The sequence below is a fragment of the Hyperolius riggenbachi genome, chromosome 9 (genome assembly GCF_040937935.1).
Source record: "Hyperolius riggenbachi isolate aHypRig1 chromosome 9, aHypRig1.pri, whole genome shotgun sequence".
In the NCBI taxonomy this organism is placed as follows: domain Eukaryota; kingdom Metazoa; phylum Chordata; class Amphibia; order Anura; family Hyperoliidae; genus Hyperolius; species Hyperolius riggenbachi.
In genome coordinates this window covers 82,449,561-82,464,106 of record NC_090654.1, presented here as the reverse complement: position 1 = coordinate 82,464,106, position 14,546 = coordinate 82,449,561, and the positions used below count along the sequence as shown (strand labels likewise).

The following is a 14,546-nucleotide window of genomic DNA, read 5'->3' as shown; positions in this document are numbered from 1 at the left end:
TATGAGAGCTTGCATACATTTTTTCAGAATATTCTAATTCCATTGACCCTCATACTACATGGAGGTGGTAAAAATTGCCAATCATTAGCCAATAAAATGTAGTTGTGTGTACCAGGCCTTATAATTGCTTTGGCTCTGCATGGTAACTCGTGCAGCTGGGTAGGGTTTTTGGTTTAGCACGTTCGTACGCCAGAGTTCTGTTGCCATTAAAGATGGTCAATGAGCTCTATATATATCATTAAAATTCTGTGCATATTTTATTTATGCAGCTTCAAATTGGACCAATCAAAATCATTAGCTTATTGCATTTGATTGCTCAAATTCTAAGCATCCACTTACAATTTCTAGTATCTTCACCAATCAAGAGTTTATCGATAGACCCTTGAAATGGGAGTCTTGATGGCTTACTGCACAACATTTATTGGAACTACAACGCCAGAGAATCTAAAAGCTTGTAAAGCAAATTTCAGTATATTGTCATTAAGTGAAATATTTTTCACAGCTTGTCCATATTTCCACAAATGTACGTGTTTTGTGCCTTTATTTCTAGCATGTTTTACCCTGGTATGTGCTCTTGTTACAGGTTGTGATTGGCGATAAGGTGGTGCTTAACCCTGTGAATGCTGGGCAGCCTTTACATGCCAGTAGCCACCAGCTAGCAGACAACCCAGGATGCAATGAGGTGAGAACTCCCACATTAATCTAAATTTACCGTCCACATGTCATAACATCTTTTTTTCCTCATAGAAAACCTGCAAAGAGCTATAAAGACCTCAAGGCTGTTTGTACTTTGTTTTATCCTTGTAGAGTTGACGTAATATCCCTCTATTGTATGTGCTTTGTGTGAAAATTGCTTCAGACTTGTAAACCCAGTAAAACCTTGGGCTGTCACAACCTGTGTGGTGGTAGAGGGGTATGATCACCAATTTAGATTAGTGTTTGTCACTTTCCTAGCAGCAGAGGTGGTGTGGAGAACCATGGCAAACACCTTGTTGGCTATTTTTAAAAGTAATGGTGCATGACCACAAAGTCTATGGGCCAGGTACTGCTACTTTTTCCAACAAGAGGGAACAATTTCAACCAGATATACTTACTCCTTTCATGTAAATACCGTAGACCCACTTTGGGTTAAGTACAGTGATTAATGCGTTGATCGTAACTAGTTATTTTCCAATCTGATATGTTGGAACAATTTGGCACCGTTATGAGAATCAGGGAGACTAGTTTATACTGAATGCGTTCCGATTTTCCTGAAAGACAATTGTTGATTCTGCTGCACGTTTCCTTTGTTTGCAACTGTATTCAATAAAAAGAATGGCAAAATGCAAACAAACTTTGCAGTGCGTTTGTTCCAATTGCATCTTTATTTTCAGCGTGAAAGGTCCTTCTGATCACCCTTTTGTAAAGCTTTATAAAAAGGTGATCGGAATGAAAAGAGAACAAAAATCACAAATCCATTTCCTCTGGGGACATGGTCAACAAGAGTAACCTTATGGACATTTTAATACTTTCCCATTTAGTCAAAAGCTCTGAAAGCTTTGGTTATAGTTAGGTTTATAGCAAACCTGAGGTGGAAAGTCCGGTATGAAGACTTGCTTAATGTCCATGTCCTCAGATGCTTGGTGGCCCTTTCTTGTGTACGGCCTCCCCTCCCTGATGCTTCTTTAGCCCCTATTTTCCCTACTGCGTGCACAGCCGCTGTTGGGAGCACACCAGGCATGTGCTTATTACAGGCAGTTACATGTCCAGGATGCTTTTGGCTGCAGCTGGTGTACACAGCCCTTCTAGAGTGCATTTCATGAGGACACCTGATGTGGACAGCTTTTGTACCCTGCCTATTCTGGAACCAGTTGGAGCTGTGAAAGTGGACAGCGGTGGCAGCGTGAAGGGAAGGATGGCCACAAGAAGGCGCCACATGGGGGGGGGGGAGGTTGGGGGGGCAGTGGTTTTCGCTTTGCCTGAGGTACACTTTGAGGAATACAACACAAATATTGTGGACCTGGCCCCCTGCATTCAAGCGCCAGGTGCCGAAGGAGAGAGTTTCGGGCTTGCATGCAAGGCATAACCCACTGGGCCATAATAGGATTAACCGTGTCACTGGGCCTCTCTTGATAGATTTGCATTGCTATGTAACAGGGTACCAGGGAAGTCTATCATGTCCTCAGGGGGCGTGGGCTGCAGTCGTACTATGGTCCCACCCATTGCTGCCCTGCGCAAGGGGAATTCAACAGTATAGGGTAATATTAGGCAATGCTGTAAATGTATTTATGAACAAACCTTAGTTGGGATGCAACTATGCACTTAGCTTAAGCTTGCTTAGCATTTGCACATTAAAAGGGAAAAGACGCCCTGGGTGTATAAAAGTCTAAAAACCATTTAAAAACGAAAAGGATAGCTAGGTATCTCACCTCAATGACAAAAATCTTTGTAAACTACAAAATATTTTTATTTAGCACAGGCTGCTTGGCATTTGATTACAGAAAGTCCCACAAAGCACTTGTGTATGTTTGTAGCATTTTTGTTCAGAATAGAAGCTTCACTTTAAAGTAATTTTTTTGTCATTAATCCGTTTTATTGAATCGTGTTTTGAGACTTTTGTCATTTGATTGTAGGTGAATTCTGTGAACTGCAATACCAGCTGGAAGATTGTCCTGTTCATGAAGTGGAGTGACAATAAGGATGACATCTTGAAAGGGGTAAGTGCTGCTCATGCAAAAATGCTGCACAGGAATCCATGATTCCCCAACTATCGCCTCAGTATTAAGTTTGCATCTGGAGTTTAAAGCGGCTCTTCAGGCTAACCTGGGAAAACCTGGGAAAAAAAATAGCAGCCTTCCTGTATAAGAAAAGCTAGTTACCTGCACTGCCTTGTCCCTTGATGCTGACCTGAGTCTAAGCTAGTTACCTGCACTGCCTTGTCCCTTGATGCTGACCTGAAGACTCACCCAACTTCTGGCATGTGGCCCCGCCTCCCTTTCCCACCCAGGGAAAAATGCCTAGATGTTTACTGCAGTAAACATCTTGGTGTTTTTTGTTCAGGAAGGCGGGGCCAGGTGCCGGAAGTCTTGTAATGCAGTGTCTTCGGGATGGCTTTGAGGGACAAGGCAGCGCAGGTAACTAACTTTTTTTTCTTACACAGGAAGGCTGCTATAGTTTAATTTTTAGTTTGGAGGTCCGCTTCAAGAATACACTAAGTGATTAATTTCTTGACTTGTATTTAAGAGAGCCACAATTTTCATACTAGTCGGCAGAATCAGTTGGCATTTTCCTAGAGAACTCTCCAGTTACATCCATGCTGTAGTATGACATAAATCAATACCACATTCTCAACTGGGTTGAATTCGGTGAATGAAATTCAAAGGATGAACTCCAGGAAGCCTAAAAGGACTGCTAAACTAGGAGTGGCAATACAATAGTGTAGTATTCCAGAGAACTGGAGAACTGGTACAAGAAATGCTACTTACAACATCTGGTTGCTACAAGGCAGTAACAGGCATGTGGAAAATTCAGTCCCCATGTGGATTTGTGGGGATTTTCTTTGCAGTATGGTTGGTTGCACTGTGTGGAAAACTAAAAACCTGGTTGAGGGCAACAAATTCAAATAGGTGGCAGGAAGCGCCCCAAAACAATAATGAACAGCTGGGAAACTGAAATAATCTTACTTTAGTAGGGGAGGTAAGGAGAGTGAGAAATATTTAATTTACAGGACACTTACGACTTTTTCAGGTCAAAATGTGTCTACTTCGCACACCTTAGACCTTTAGCACCTTGTGTTTTTAGACTGTGACATAAGTTACATTCGTTGATTTGTCTTCCCTGTCAGGGTGATGTTGTTCGACTGTTCCATGCAGAACAGGAGAAGTTCCTGACATGTGATGAGCACAGGAAAAAGCAGTATGTTTTTCTCAGAACCACCGGTCGTCAGTCTGCTACGTCTGCCACGAGCTCCAAGGCATTATGGGAAGTGGAGGTAAGAGCCTTAAAGGCAAGCGTGGTCGAATTTTCTGCACATGCATATGTTCTGTTGTATCAGGGTTGTACATTTCACAATATATAATCTGTATTGAAACCATGGCAACCCAAAAACCTTTTTTTCTTTTTATTTCCCTCCTAATTTCCCAGTTGGTACAGTCTTAGGCCTGGGACCCACTTTTTTTGTTGCCAGCATTTGCATCTTAAAAAACTCTCATTCACTTGAATGAGACTTGTGGCAAAATTGCCACTAATTTCAGAAATCGTGGCAATTTTGCGAAATCACATCGATTTTTGTCACGATTTTCATTCAAATGAATGAGCATATTTCCACAATGCAAATGCTGGCCAAAATGCTGCAAGTGGGTCCTAGGCCTTAGAGCAGGGGTCCCCAAACGTTTTGGGTCAAGGGCCGGGACAATATACTTCAGACTGCTTGGGGGCCGGAGTAAACCTAAAATGATGTAGAAATTTTTCGGGCAAGACAGTGAAGCATACCCAGGTGACAACCTGCAGTCCAATTGGACAGCAGTGTCCCCTGATGTGAAATTTGAATGGAAACCAGCGAATTACTGCTTTCTGGCTTCCACGTGGATGGGTGGTGCCAGCACTGCTATTCTATATGTGGACCGACAATATATTGAGATATAGCTGACCGCATCTATAAGTAATACATTTTGTGTGGGGGGGCTGGTAAAAAAAAAAAAAAAAAAACACAAAAGAAAAAAACCTCGGAGGCCACATTCGGCCCGCAGGCCTTAGTTTGAGGACCACTGCCTTAGAGGTATCGCTTACAAAATTAGTGAGTGGCATGGATGGTTTTTCATTGCTGGCCACCCACCCACAATATCCCTCTGCTTAATAAAGAACTACCTCTATTACACATGATGTATACGTAGCTAAGTACACTGGATCCTTGCAGTGGCAGAAGGGTCCTCTTTCTGATGCCAAAGGTATCTAGTTTAGTACCAAACTATATTTGATCAAGAATGTGAATTTTGTTTTAACCGTAGAATTCCAAGTGTGTTTGGCAAGTTTTTTTGTTGGCTATATAGTCAAGGTCTTTCCCTCAGTGAACAATATGGGTTAATCTCAGTCACCAAACTTGGGTTTATAATGTAAGCTATGTACACGGTTTCAAGAATCTCCATCTGGTAACGTTCTTCTGAGAATGATCATTGTTCAAAACACTGTTACTGTATTCATTTTTGAGTAGGGTAAGGATAATGGTGGCCATACATGGTACAATTTTTTTATACACTCTTACCATTTCTATGTAATATAAGGGAACTGCCTACATTATCCTTTCAGTATATTTACTTAATTTACCCTTATACTACATAGAAATGGTAAGATTGTATGAAAAAATTGTACCATGTATGGCGACCATAAGAGAGGTGCCCTGCTGCAGGGTCTACAATAAAAGTTGGTCATTAGTGATAGAATACTATAGATTACCAATGATGTTAGCAAATTTAGACATGCTCTGTGTGATGTAGGGTCAGCTATAGCAAGAGCAGTAAGGGGGGGGGGGGGAGAATAAAATATGGGAAGGTGAAGATTGTCGTGTTTAATGTAAGTGTCAAAGAAAAAAAATCCAGCTTTTATTTCTATCACTTTTAGCAAATCCTTAGCCAGTGTGCTGCTGGAGTTTTTGGGTTGACTTTCAGATGCTGACAAAGCCATCTGGTTGTTAGTGGCTCACGATATTGTCTTGCACCTTAGGTTGTCCAGCATGATCCATGCAGAGGTGGTGCCGGCTACTGGAACAGCCTCTTCAGGTTTAAGCACTTGGCGACGGGGCACTATCTGGCAGCAGAGGTAAGTGAAGATCCAAACTATGCTTCTGACCTTTTTAGTTCAAAGAATTGAAAGGAAACACGAGGTGAAAATAAACTGATGAGGTTAACAATTGTATCTACCATCTATTCCTAAAAATTATATTTTTTTTTTTGTATCCCAGTTTTATTTTATTTTTTAAATCTCCTTTTTAAGTGTGTACTGGTTCATGGTCTCTGCTCAGTGACACGTGATTTGAACTATGGTATGTCCAGAGCTACAGTCTATGCACTATTGACCCTTTTTAAAATCTTTCCTGCTCTCAGAAGCAATTCAGTAAGCGTTATGCTGTGATCCGACCCAGTCCCAACCTGGACAGAAACTGTCACTTGCATACCTCATTTTTAACTCTTGCAGACAGAGAAAGAAAGGAAAAAGAGGAACACAGCATATTTGTGTTCTTGGCACTGTACATATACAAGTATCTCATCAGGTCGCCCCCTGTATGCTTTAACTAAACTGTTTGTGCTAATGTATAGAAAGTGTCTACACCTATGTTAACTGCCTCTTCTAGACTAAGGACTTGTGCCATTTGACCCATCCAGGAACACTAATCGAATACTGTGTAAATACCTGACCCTCATTATGGCTCCTCCTTGTATGAGACAGGTTCTCTTCTCACTGTCCAATTCTCTCCCCAGGTAAATCCTGACTATGAGGCAGGTAGTCTGGAAGTTGAGGTCTCAGTAAGTATGAGGCTGACTGGTAGAAGTATTGATGCCCTAATTGACATATACTTGGCATAACCCAGCTCAGAAAACCATTACCAATCCTTGATTCCGTGCCCGTTTTTCATTTCCCCTTTCAGCATTTCCACTGGCTTCCCAGTCCTAGCTTTCATTTTTCTACTTGGCCATTACATGATTTTCTCCAAGTTGCAAAACAAGGTCTCGGTGGATACTGTACATTTTTCCTTACTTGGCAGTTTTACGCACTTTGCTGTTTTGGAGTTGATCCCAGCAGCTGAAACCACCAGGCATTTCTGGCTCTCAAAGAAACATGGTCTTGATGGATCTTTAAAGGCTTTGAAAACTCTCCGGTGGTCTTGTTTTCAACAGCTGTTTCAGCATCCAAAAGCCATGAAAACTTTACTGGTTATCCTGTGATGGAACTCTATGAGGCTTCTCCATTCAGGGCCGGAGCTACCATAGGAAAAAAATGGGCAATTGCCCCAGAGCCTGTAGGGGCCCCCAAGGTGTCCCTACCCCATCTTAACTGTTGCTCCCCAGGGACTCTGCAGAGTCTGTTAAGTTGGGAGGTGATTGGAGGAGGGTCAGTAGCCAGTGACGCTTTTTGGTCGAGGGGTGTCTGTTGGGGGGCCTCCAGGCTAATTTTGCCCTAGAGCCCAATTGTTACTTGAACCGGCCCGGTCTCCATTTTATTAGATCTGTCTTTAGATTTAGTTTCTATGCTTATTTTATGCTTCATACATGGGGCTTGATTCATAAAGCGGTGCTAACCTAGTTAGCACGCCTAAAGACTTTTGGGCATGATAAGCATTGCACTAAGTAGGTTAGCACTGCTTGCAGGGAAAAACTCGTGCACAAAGTCCGGTGCGCGCGAAACGTCGCATAGGGTTTAGTGGCGTTGTGTGCGTAAAACTTTACGCGCAAAACTTTGCGCGCAAGTTTATTTTATCACGCCTGATAATGGGCTTTTCACCAGCGTGCTAACTGTTAGCACCGCTTTGTGAATCAAGCCCATAGAATAAGAAGCTCAAACTCCCTCTTAATCTTTTGGGTGTTTTGGATATAGGTTGGTATGGATATATACTACTGAGCTAGAACATTCTGATGATTTGGAACCTGGCAATGTTTGGGACATCTAGATGATTCCAAAGTGCTTGTCATACAATTCATTGCAGCAGGCACTTGGACCACAGGATGTTCCCAGAGTGTTTGCTCAATCAGGTGACTGTTCTGAGCAGGAGTGACAGCATTCCCCTCACTTGACATGTTTAATGCAGTCACCCCAAGCTTCACTCCTGCTGCTTTTTATTTTGCAGTGCCCTGCCCCACAGCACTCCTGCATTTGTTCCCTATCACTCATGCAGCATCCTTTGTCATTTTCCTGCTGCTGCGCCTGCAGTGCCCTCCATACTCCCTATGTTGGCTGCACCTGCAGCATACCTGAAGCTCCACCTGAACAAGCTTACAAAGCCTGCTGGGGAAGGACATGATTCACTTACCACCTTGTTGTCCAAGCTGCCATGCCTCTTCCTTAGTCACTCCCTGTGTCTCTGTTCACCCTTCCTGTGTTGGGGTGAAAAACAGGAGGTGTTGGGAGTGCTGTTTGCGGAAGAGTCTCAGCAGCTGGAGCTACAGAAAAGTGTATATGTTACCACACCCATGGCACACTCCATGTGCGCACTATATGGGGATGAAGGTGCTGAGTAATCTCCACATGTGGGGGAGCGCCAGAGATGGTCGATGAGCTGCTAATAATTCCAGCTTGCATGCACATTTAATGCAGACTTTGTGTAGCATTGAACTGGTCCAATCAGATGCACTTCCTGCTAATTTTGACTAGCCAAGTCCAAGCTACATACAGTTTGCGTAAAAAAAATAAATAATGCAAGCCAGTATTAGAATATCATTGCCCACTTCTAGGGAGCACCATAATGTGTGCATCTGGATTGATTCAACTAGTGTATTTTACATTTTTTCTTTGCTAAAACTGAAGCATTTTTTTTTACTTTCTAAGCATAACTTTAAAATGTTGCATTAAATGCATATAAAGACGGTGCATAAATTTGGGTTAAGATTCGGTGGAGTTCATGCAGCTGTAGTGAATTTTCCAAAACTGTTCGCAAAGTTCTGAAATGGTTTGTGGTGTATTTAGATGGATGTGGAGCAGGATCCGGCCAGAGCCAAGATGCGCGTCGCTCCAGAGAAGATGATGTGCACGCTGGTCTCTGTCCCTGAAGGAAATGATATCTCCTCCATCTTCGAACTAGACCCAACCACACTTAGGGGTGGAGACAGCCTGGTACCAAGGTAAGTGCTTCAAGTTTTTTTTTTTTTTTTTTGTATTGCGCCAACATATTCCGCAGTGCTTTACTGGTTGATTTTGGAAATCTAGAATACCACCAGGCTTTACTCTGCCACCTACATGGCTACAGGAATGCAGGATCTTTAGCCAAAACAGTGAATAAGATGTTAGCTGGCATTGTCTAATGCATGCCATTCTGGCCCACGGTCCAAATCTGGCCTGCAGAGCCATCAAATGTGACCCCCAAGTGGTTTCCCTACTTTGCATTATGCTTGACCCACTCTAGGCCACCAGGGTAGCTATATTGGGGGTGAAGCCCTAGATCACCAGAGAAGACCTATGGGGAGGGAGAAAGCACTTGACGCCAAGGAACTGTATAGGGAAAGAAGGGGTGGAGCACTAGACACCAGGGAACTATTTAGGAATTGAATCCTGCCTACTATGTACATTAGCTGCTGGGTGAAGAGGAAGCACAGATGGCACGAACGTGTCTCCTTTGAACTGGCAGAGGTGTTAGGTTTGGAGACTGTCAGGCTGGTAAGAGTGTACTTTAATGAGCTTTGTCAAAGTTGACTGATGTTTTTATCAGCAGGGTGCCGATGGAAAATCGAAAACACTTCAGAGGGTAACCACTAGAAAATGAGGACCTCTATAGGGGAGGGGGGGGGGGGGGGGGGGTCCATTACACACCAGAGAACATTATAAAGGAGGGAGGTAAAACCTAGATATTGAGGTTGGCCTGTGAGTTGGTCCAAGTGTTCAATTTTGGCTCACTTTGTATTTGAGTCTTTGCACCCCTGGTTTATTAGAAATGGGACATGCTGTGGGTATCAGGATTTTCTCTTATTCTGCTTATACCTGAAGTTCTTGTGTATTTCAGAAACTCCTATGTACGATTACGCCATCTTTGTACGAACACCTGGGTGCACAGCACTAACAGCCCTATTGATAAAGATGAGGAAAAGCCAGTCATGTTAAGAGTAAGTTGACCTGTTTCAAATCTCACTGAATGTCTCCAAAAGCTATTGTAAGCTGGAAAGCTAGCCAATACTTCTGTTCTACATTTAATCTCCCCACTTCTCTCTCCCCCAGGGACAAACCCAGGTTTTTCAAAGGGGGGGATTCCTGAAAGGTCTCCCCTCAGCCACGCACAATACAGTATAATATGGTAGGACATCATGCTGGGTACACATAATGCAATTTCCTGTCTGACTGACAGGATCTGATGATTATTTTTGAGATGTCCAATCTGCTCCCAATCAACAACGGGATCGATCAGGAGCAGTTTGGATACAGATAGTAATGAGGACAGCCGACATTGCTAATGAAGGGGAAAGTGAAGCATTCACACAGCAGGGCACAGGGCTCTGCTCATACCTGACTGTTGAGTTCCCCAGAGCTGCTCCATGCTCTGTACACACGCTGCTGCTCCATGCTCTGTACACACGCTGCTGCTCCATGCTCTGTACACACGCTGCTGCTCCATGCTCTGTACACACGCTGCTGCTCCATGCTCTGTACACACGCTGCTGCTACATCCAAAGTCAACTGTAGCAGGGAAATAAAGGGGTGGTGCTATGAGCTGCAGGATACCTGCAGATATTCTGGTGTCAGCTTGTGCCTGTCCCCAGGCACTGCACCGTCCCTGGTCTGAGGGGGGATTCTGGGCAGCTGTAATGCCCTGATGCCCCCCCGCGCGCGTTTGCCTATGCCCCCAGTGACGTCACTGAAATATAGAGAATATCTAAAATGAGGACAAATTGCAATATTAACACATCATTGCTGGAAGGCTCTATGGGCTTGATTCGTTTAGCTGCATTGCTAAAGCAGCTCAGCTTAATGTGAAGGAGTGCCCGCTATGCGCGCCTCAAGGCACTTACTCACGCGCGTTGCTTACATAGCAATGCGCGTAATTTTAAATGCGAGCGGTCCTGTGAAATATCGCGACTGAGATACTTCACTAGCAGTCACTGCTATGTTAAAGTGGACTTGAACTCAGAACGTCTCTCTGCTCTTAAAGACTACAAAATGCACAACCGCATCATAACCTTTAAACAAAATACAATTCTTTGTTGCAGCTGATTGAAATCCTAAAATCTGTGCGATTTCTACTTCCTCGTTCATGGAAGCAGGCATATTGTTAATATCCTGTGCTTTCAAATGAGCTTATCTGCCATCTCTGCTGTGGCAGTCAGGTGACACAGGAGAGACCAAATTAATACTAGTGATTCGACATACAGGAGGGGGGAATTAAACAGGCTAAACTCTCAAACATATCGTACTCATACGGGTTGAATTTTTCAGTTTTTCTTCTGTCCTGTGCGTTCAGGTCCACTTTAACATAGTTACTGTAACTATGTAATGCATATTGTAAAAAGTAATCATTTTTATTTAGTTTCATTCAGTGCTGTTCTCTGTTCTGGTCACACCATAAGAAGTGAGTGGATGCCTCTCTGAAGGTGCTAATTGATACAACCTTGATTGTACAAATTTAGCAATTGTTTGTAATATAAGGACCTACCTAAAGTATCCTTTCAAATTTATTTTCAGTTACTTTACCAAGGTAGTATCGTTGCTCTGGACCTTATGAAACATAGCCAGCAATAAAACATAAATGTGTACTACTTTCTTGTTCTGTAAAAACAGACATTAAAGAGGAACTCCAGTGAAAATAATGTAATAAAAAAAGCTTCATTTTTACAATAATTATGTATAAATGATTTAGTCAGTGTTTGCCCATTGTAAAATATTTCCTCTCCCTGATTTACATTCTGATATTTATCACATGGTGACCTTTTTACTCCTGGCAGGTGATGTAGCTGCTGCATGCTTTTTTGGCAGTTGGAAACAGCTGTAAACAATTATTTCCCGCAATGCAACGATGTTCAGACAAACTGCCAGGACCATCGTGCTAGGAGTTTCTTGTGGGAGGGGTATCACCACAATATCAGCCATTCAGAGCCCCCTGATGATCCGTTTGTGAAAAGGAATAGATTTCTCATGTAAAGGGGGTATCAGCTACTGATTGGGATAAAGTTCAATTCTTGGTCACGGTTTCTCTTTGACCAAATACGAGAGCAGAATACCAATGTAACCTCCCAGCTGACCAACTGTAGTCCAAACGTTTCTCTTTATTTTTGAATACTGTGGGAAACTGGGAGTGTAGGCTTTTATTGCTGTCTGGTCACCCAATTATGGAGGCATCCCTAAATGTCTTGTCCCTGGTAGCCCTAAATAAGCAGTCCTCTCCATGAGAACACTGCAATACAAAAGTCATAGATGCTTTAATATCCCACTCTGGTTTTTAAAAATATGAATTTTAAGTGGAATTAAGCTCAGAACTTCCGGGCGGGACTAAAAAAAAAAATTAGCCACAGCATGAGGGCATTTATGGAAAAACATACTAATGGAAATCTTTTTACTTTGCTTCACTTCACTAGAATGAAGGGTGGTGGCGCCCAAAAATGAGTATACGTAAATATCTGAGTATACATTATAAAGACATAAATTAAATACATGAGGTATCTTACGTGTCCATATGACCCGACCCAGAAAAATGAGGGTTTAGATCAGGTAAGGTTTATTCAAACACAATTAAAGACAAGGCGTTTCTCTGGTCTCTGCCTGCTTCTTCGGGTCTATAGAGTGCTGTAGGGAATTCAAAGGCGCCCACGCTGCAAACTGAATTTCCTAAGGTACTTTATTGACATGAGAAAGCGGGAAGAGATCCAAGAAACAAGTTGTCTTTAATTGTGCTTGAATAAACCTAACCTGATCTTAACCCTTGTTTTTCTGGGTTGGTTCATCTGTAAAGGTAAGATACATAAATGTATTTTGTTATGTCTTTATAACAGATACTGTGAGATATGGACTGTATACTCTGAGATCTTTCCTTTTTTTTAAGGTTAGGCACCTTCACCCTTCCTTTGCCAACTACACTTCGTGGTGTCTTTTCCACTCATGTGGTAACCATCCACAGCTAGTAAGGACCCCAGGAGAGAGATCACCAGTTTCCGGCAGGACCTGGAGTACCGAGCGTGGACTGTCTTTTCCCCGTAGGCGATATATGTTGGTTGCGGTTCTGCAATTCACTTTTGAAAGTATAACTGCTCTTGTAATATTGAGCTAATTTTATCCTACGATACTGCACCATATGGCTCCTGGTCACGTCTTTGTCACACAGGCTACCATGGTACCCCACAGTGACCGTCCCTACTTCACATCACTAGAAGCACTGAAAGGATTAAGCTGTTACACAGCTCACAGTTCTGATTTACAGCTGCTAATACTCTGATCTAGGTACAAGCACAGAGCAGAGTCCAGTGAATTATGAAACCATATGTGAAAAACTTTTCACTGTGTGATGTGCTAGAGATTGGGTCTGGTTTAAGTATTTTTATTGTGTTCTTATTGGAGAGACCTTTACCTTAGTTTCTGTCCTTGGTGGCTCTTTCTCTTGGGATAGGAAGTAAGGGTAAATCTGTGCAGCTGGAAGCCAGACAATGTCCAAACCGAATAAACATTTTGTGTGCTTACCATTCTGTTACAGTGAAAATGATTGATGTAAACAAAATTCTGATGTTAATGTTAAAGCCTCTATCTTTCCTGCATCCTATAGATTGGGACGTCTCCGGTGAAGGAAGACAAGGAAGCATTTGCCATTGTTCCTGTGTCGCCAGCAGAGGTTCGGGATCTGGATTTTGCCAATGATGCCAGTAAAGTTCTCTCTTCCATTGCTGGAAAACTGGAGAAGGGCACCATTACTCAGAATGAGAGGAGGTAATGGGGGTGGCGGGATTTGCCGTTAGTTGTGGCCAGTATATGTTGGGAGGAAAGCTAATTTTAAACTATCTGCAATTTCATTGCTGTACAGGTCTCCTCTGTGCTCCTGCCCAATCCACATTCTTGTTTCTTTGGTCTTGGTAGGGAGTCTGGAAATTGATTTTTGAGGACCCTGCATTTTGTCCAAACAGGTCCCTTTATACCTTGTACCCTGTGTCTGATAAATCCTTAGTATCTTTACAATGAATTAAAGAGTCTGAAGCCTCCAAAAATACCTGTTTTTACTTAACAGTCCTCTTCAGCATTAATGCCATAGCTGAAATGCCACATCCCCGCGGCTGAACGCTCAGTTAATACCCCTGAAATCCCCGGGGCAAATTTCGGGGCTCCTTCCTGGAAGAGGCAGAGCTTTGTGCAGGCGCTGTACCTAAAGCTCTGCCTCTGCTCACGTCAATCTGTTCGGATCTCCACCTCCTCCCGCCCCTCAGTCTTTCACGGAGATGGGTGGAAGTAGGCGGAGATTGACACGAGCAGAGGCACAGTGCTATAGCCCAAAGCTCTGCCTCCCCAGGCAGCAAAAATCCACGACCTGGAAAGTCGTGGAATTTTGCCCCGGGATTTTGGTGGTATTGAGCGTTCAGCCATGGGGATGCGGCGTTTCAGCTATGGCATTAATGCTAGATAGGACTGTCACATAAAAACAGGTATTTTTGGAGGCTTCAGACTCTAAGTCGAGGGAAAAATCTCTGTTTTGTAGAGTTGGCTTGATTTTTCAAAAGATTACCCACAGCAGCACCACGGTAAATCAAAGTATGGGGCCTTATTGGCCTTATGCAGGGGTAAAGGAAAACTGAGGTAGAAAAAGCTGTTAAACTATCAATAGATAAAGTTTTATGATACTGTATTTTAGGCATTTTAATAAACATAGAGCTAGTGTGAAAGATGAAGGGAAAGCAGTTGGG

General features: G+C 42.9%; 1 protein-coding gene across 1 annotated transcript in view; it reads left to right on the top strand.

The window, feature by feature from the left end:
• Window positions 1-14,546, top strand: part of ITPR1 (inositol 1,4,5-trisphosphate receptor type 1) — a 366,152-nt gene that overhangs the window by 180,536 nt on the left and 171,070 nt on the right. The window contains 8 exon segments of the mRNA XM_068253115.1: window positions 584-682; window positions 2,613-2,696; window positions 3,824-3,970; window positions 5,698-5,793; window positions 6,453-6,497; window positions 8,653-8,807; window positions 9,683-9,782; window positions 13,421-13,581. Coding sequence (XP_068109216.1) covers window positions 584-682; window positions 2,613-2,696; window positions 3,824-3,970; window positions 5,698-5,793; window positions 6,453-6,497; window positions 8,653-8,807; window positions 9,683-9,782; window positions 13,421-13,581 — 887 coding nt within the window.